This window comes from Geospiza fortis, unplaced genomic scaffold, assembly GCF_000277835.1.
Source record: "Geospiza fortis unplaced genomic scaffold, GeoFor_1.0 scaffold5, whole genome shotgun sequence".
NCBI lineage: Eukaryota > Metazoa > Chordata > Aves > Passeriformes > Thraupidae > Geospiza > Geospiza fortis.
The window spans coordinates 453,633-459,383 of NW_005054421.1; the positions used below are offsets into that span (position 1 = coordinate 453,633).

The 5,751-nt window shown below is 52.0% G+C and overlaps 1 protein-coding gene across 1 annotated transcript in view; it reads right to left on the reverse strand.

Annotated features, from left to right (window-relative positions):
- The window catches only part of LOC102043084 (carboxyl-terminal PDZ ligand of neuronal nitric oxide synthase protein), a 22,664-nt gene that overhangs the window by 1,554 nt on the left and 15,359 nt on the right, over positions 1–5,751 (reverse strand). Inside the window, exons 2-3 of the mRNA XM_031061679.1 lie at positions 800–892; positions 347–405 (exon numbers count right to left, since the gene is read on the reverse strand). Of these exons, the coding sequence (XP_030917539.1) occupies positions 347–405; positions 800–892 (152 nt within the window). The remainder of the gene's footprint in view (positions 1–346; positions 406–799; positions 893–5,751) is intronic.

A 5,751-nucleotide genomic window follows, 5' to 3' on the forward strand; every position in this document is an offset into this window, starting at 1 on the left:
CCCAGGGACAGCATCAGCAGCCCAGGAGCCCTCCAGGGATTGAGAAGAGCAAACCCCACTCCTGGCTGGCTCACAGAGCTGGATACCTTGCCCAGGTGCCTGCCACCCCCTCCCCAGAATGGCTGGGGGCCTCTCTTGCTCCAGTTTGGCCTCCCTGGGACAGACAGCCCTTGCTCTTGGCTTTTGGGAAGAAGGAGGAGGAGAGCTGGAGGCTTCAGGAAGCTGCATGAGCTGCCCTCCGCAGGATGGTGGCAGCTCTCCAGTGCCCAGCACAGTGCTGGTGTGGTGTGGGTAAGGGGGACAGCAGAGCCACACAAGCCTCTGTCCCCTCACCCAGCAGCCTTACCTGTAGATGGGATCATGCATGACGAGCATTTTGTTCTCATCCCAGGCCCATTCTTTTTTCTGCAATGAAAGAAGCTGAAAATGAGTACGTCAGATGCTGTCCTTGAGAACAAGGACAGGGCAGAGAGACAGTCCAGGGGCATACTTGGGAAGCTCCTGTCACAGCTCTGCTGCTGCTCCCTTGCAACCCTTTGCCGAGGGTCAGGTCCTTTTGGGGACCAGCCACATCCCACATCACCTCCCACAGGGCCCCCTGAGCCCCTTCTGCGCCACACCAGGACTGGCTCAGCCACCCTGCAGGAACACGACTCACACAAGGCTGACCCAGCCCATGCTCCCTCTCCCAGCCCACCAGGGTTTCCCCTAAGTTCAAGGATGCTGCAAGGTCCCTGTGCCAGGAGGGGAGGGGCTCTGCTGCCGAGGCACGGCTGCCCCAGGGACCAGTGCTGCCTACCTTCTTCTTCTTCTTCAGAATGACCTTCACGCCGTCCACCGACACGATGAGATTCACTTTCTTCTTCTTGATATTCTTGGCTTTAAACTCATACTGCGGGAGGTGGAAGAAAACACCTGAATTGGCCTTCCTGTGCCAGGACAGCTCCAGAGAGGGGCAAGAGGGACAGGGGCACGTTCTCCTGTCTCCCACATCAACCTGTACATCCATGCTAGGACAGGACAAGGGGTCTTTTTGCCCTGCAGTGCCCAGCGTCTGGAGGAGCACACACCAAAGCAATCCAGCCCCTGGATGTGGATAATGCTTTACCCAGTTCAGGATGCTGCTGGGAACGTTAGCTTGTTTCAAAGGCACTTGGTCTGCCCCTCTGAAGGGCTGTGCCTCCCCAGAGAGGGACCACCACACCCCCAAGGATCTGCAGCCTGGCTGCACTTGTCCTGCTGGCTTGTGGCCATTGCTGAGCTCTGGAAAGTGAAATGCCATTCTGAGTTGGGTATTTCTGGGCTCAGCATAAAACTGAAGATGGCTGCTGAGGATTCTGTGGACTCCTCCATGGGAGATGGGATAATGCAATTACCCACCTCAATTAGAAGTCACCGGACAGGAAAAAAACCCCAACAGGAACTTCCAAAGATCTGTGACTAAACACAAAGCTCTGCTCTGGCCTGGGGAGAGAATTAGATTCCCCCAAATCCACCCACTTTGGCATTTAGTGTGTTATAAGTGGGGAGAAGGCTGGCAGAGAAGTAGGCTCAATCAGCATGATCCTGCTGTGGGACTTTTGAGGAGTCCCACAACTGGTTTGCCACAGGTGCAGCCACATCAGGCACCTGATATGCTGGTCCCACTTGCAGGGAGCTGTGCACAGCCATGTGACAGACCCTCTGTGCCCAGAAAAAGCCCTGCATGCTGCCCCTGGCCTGCCCGAGGCAGAGGATTTGCTTTACCCTCTCACACTTGGGCAGTGTCTCTGCAGAGGGAGCGGTGCCCTGCCCGCGCCAGCCTCGCTGTGACACCTCCAGCACGGCGTGACGCATCAGCTCTGGCAGCCAGAGCCAGCAGGCACGGAAAGCTGCTGGCCCTGACCTGTGAGCAAATGATAAAAGACCTGAAAGCACAATTCCTCAAAGCCATTTAAAGTGGCTGAAGGGGATGGGAGATTCAGAAGGCTTGGGAAACAGCACAGGGAATGCAGCTCTAGCCTCTCCCAAGCACTGACCAGGCAAGCCCACCCACACTGGGGCTGAAGCCATGGTGACAGGCTGGAGAAAGCAGAGGTCAGGTTCACACCGTGGCTTTGGTCAGCCTCAAAGCCCCCAGCACATCCCCACATGCTGCTTGCATGGCTTATTCCTCATGGAGAAGGGTCTCACCAAAGAACCCACTGGCGCAGGCTTCCAAGTGCCATCCCCATCATCACCAACAGAGATGAAACTGCGTTCAAGACCCCCTTCTTTGTGTCTTGTCAGGACACTAGACCAGTGCCTGGTACCTAACACTAAAGAAATGTCTTGATTTAGCCCTGAAAAGGTGAGCTTTGGCCTGACTGCCTTGCAGTAATTATCCCAGTCCTTTCTGAGGCTCTGCAGGCTGATCTGGAAGTTCTCTGCAGCATCCAGGGTGACTGCATGGCACCTTGGTGCTGATGCCTGATTTATTGGTCCTAGCAATCACTGATTATACACATCCAGTTGCATTTTGGAGCTCCTGGTGCTGTGGAGTTTCTACTCTGGGCTACCCCAAGTGCAACTGATGTAGGCTTGGAAGAGAGAAAAATATCTCAGGGTAAACCAGACTATTTTTAGTATGTTTTTTGAGCGAATAACAGCCCCAGGACAGTGATGCAGACAGGCCAGGAGGTTTCAGCAAAGATGCTACCCTGCTCTGGCACATTTCAGGGCCAGAATCATGCAGAGCTCCTTGGAGAGCCTTCCACAATCCCTGGCTGCAGGCAAGAGATTCTGCCGAGGCTTGCCCTGAGCCTGGCACTGGGGAGTGCTGTGGGAAGAGCTGCTGAGCCTCTGCCACACTGAAGCCAAAGCCCCCTTGTGCCTGGGTCACAGCAGAACTCCATTGGAAGCAAAGAAGTCAAATTCTCAGAAGGAATGAGCAGACAGATTTGTTAAGCCCTTCCATAAATCCAGGCCTTTGTCCTGACACCGAGTGGCGAGCCAAGCTCCTTTGGAAGCCTGAGCCATGTGCTCAGAGAGCTGCTGCCCATCCCAGCCCTCATTAGAGCAATGAGCCAGCGAGCCCTGTGGCTCCCTGGGACGCTCCCCGTGCCTGCAGCGCAGCCCCAGCCAGCAGCTCGCTAATGAACTCCAGCCCAGGGGGCTCTAATGCAACACTGACCCTGCTTCAGGAACAAATCAGCCGGGAGGAGCGTTCAACAGGACAGCAGCTCTGCCCAGCTCCCTCTCACATCCCGGGCTCTGCAGGGAGAGCATGCTGGGTCCCACGGGCCAGGAGATGCCATTGCTAATTTTGAGGGGCTTCCTAATTTGGTCTAAGGAAGTGTCAGCTTTGTGCAGTTCCTCTGAGTGAGATCTGAGCCACAGAGACTGCAAGGGGTGAAACCAACGCCCTTAACGGGGCCATGGATCAACATCTGTACAACTGATCAGGACCTCCCTGGCTTGGAGCTGTTCTTGACGACTGCTCTGCCCAGCACAGACATCTGCTGTGCCTGCCCATGTTTGTCAGTGTTCCTCCTTCTGCTGCAAAACAAAGAGAGAAAGCTTAGGAGGGCTGCAAAGCCTTGGGATTTAGCTGTTCTTGCTGCTGGGAGGAGAGCAGAGGTGACGCTGGCAGGGTTGGAAACGCCACCAAAGGGTCTCTGAGATGGTCAGCACAGCCACCGCCGCTGCTGCTGCAGCCAAACCAAGCAGGCACTGGCTGAGCCACAGGAAAGGAAACCCCCATGTTTCCACGGCCACCCAACCCTTGCTGGGAGTATATCCTGCATTCCCAAAGATGTGCAGGACGAACATCTGTGTATTTGGGTGCAGGGAGCTGGGTGGCAGCAATTCACCCCACACTCGCTGGGCACTGCACTGGGATTTGGTGGCTGCCTCAGGAGAAAAAACACATTTCATATGTGATTGAGCTCAGCCACCCATGGCTCCCTCTTGGAGAGCTGAATCCTAGCCTACAGCTCAATAAAGAACAGATACAGAAATAATTATCCAGCTTGAAATCAAGAAAGGAAAGAGGATTTGCACAGCATTCCCATGATCCCCTTTGGTTTCACACCATGCAGGATTTCACTGTACTACTTATAACCAATTAAATGCCGTAACAGAAGAGCTTTCTGAGCTTTCAACCCAGCCATTTTGCCCATCTTGGGTATGTTTCTGGACCTTTAAATATCTGTAATAATACTACAAGCTTGGGTTAATTATATTAATCCTTTTTTATAGCTATGTAGCAATGCCAGAAGAAAGAAAAGAATTAATTTCAGGGAAATACACAGAAAATGGAAAAGGAACAACAAAATCATCTGTTCCTGGACTTGCACAGCTCCACAGTTGGTCTCCCACTGAAGCTCTAAGAGCTGCATTAAAATTTTTGAGGAAAGACTGAAAATGGACATCTGAGATACATCAGTTAAAAAGCCCTACAAATATTTGAGAAGAAAGTCAAAGGTGGTCTCAGTAATGCAAAAGAAGTACAAGATCACTCATAAAATCCAACCAACTAAGTGAATAAAGACTATCCCTTAATTTTACCCTGCCTACAAAAAAACACATTCATCTTTTCAAATGGAAGAGAAACATCTACTCCATCAGAGCACAGGAGCCTTCCCATCAACCTCAGGTTAGTGGGAGTCTATTTTCAACATCTGTCTTTTGCGCAGAGTTCAGTATTTAAATAACTTTGGAAGGAAAAGAAGCCAGCTGGTGTATGCATCATTGTGCAACGCACTCCTACTGGCAGAGCATTAAAATTGCCCTTTCTGGAGAACTGAGTTAACATATGTTGCTTAATGGAGAGCGCATGTAACCTTGTCAGCTTGGAGTAAAATTATGTATGAATCCGAGAGCGACGGCTACGTGTGAAAAGCAGGGAAAACTCAGCATCCCTAGAAAGATGCTACCCATCCCTATCAGGCTGTTTCCACACAGCAGAAATGTGAGAAAACTCGTAACCACACGCTGCATGCAAGGTCAGGCAGATCAGGCTCTGAGGAGGAGAGATGATGTTTTTCTAGATCCATCATCCCCCCACATTCACAAGCATCTGAAAAATGTTAACCTGAATTAAAGTGCCCTCATTTCGTTCCAGCCCATCTAAACTGCTTTAGGTACAATTTAAGTCTGCCCACTAGCACTGTCTGTAAGTAAGGGAAGGTACCAGGAATGCTTTATGGTGACATTGTGGCAGCAGAATACAAATAAACAGAATATTTTTTAAAGGAAGTTGCTCTAAGTGCATTGATTTGTCCCTGTTCCCATCCACCCTCTATCCCCCTCCTCAAAAAAAAAACCAAAAAGAGGAAAAAGGTTACAAGCTTGTACCTTGTACTGGGGAAAGAGCGGTGTTTTGAGAATTCAATTAACAGGGAAAAAGCAATTCCCACAAAACTCAGTGCTGCTCTGCTACCTCGGGAGGCAGGAGACAAAATTTCATCTGCCATAAGAAAAAGCCCAGAAGAGGATGCAGTTTTTGCCAGAAAGCTGCATTTCTGTGTGTTTATGGAAAGGACGTGGAACCGTGAGCAAAGCTGGGTGCCCCTGGGGCAGAGGGCTGGCTGGGCAGCACCTGCTGGAGCACCCTCAGCTCTGAGCTGCCCCTGGCCGTGCCCCCCAGCTCCCCTGCAGCTGGCTGGCACAGCAGCTCATAAAATACCTCATCAAATACCTGCCGAGTTAGATTTTAACCCCGGCTCAGCCCGGGCTAGCGGCAGAGCAGCGCCGCTCTCCCAGCGGCCGGGGGGGGAGCGGCGCTGGGCG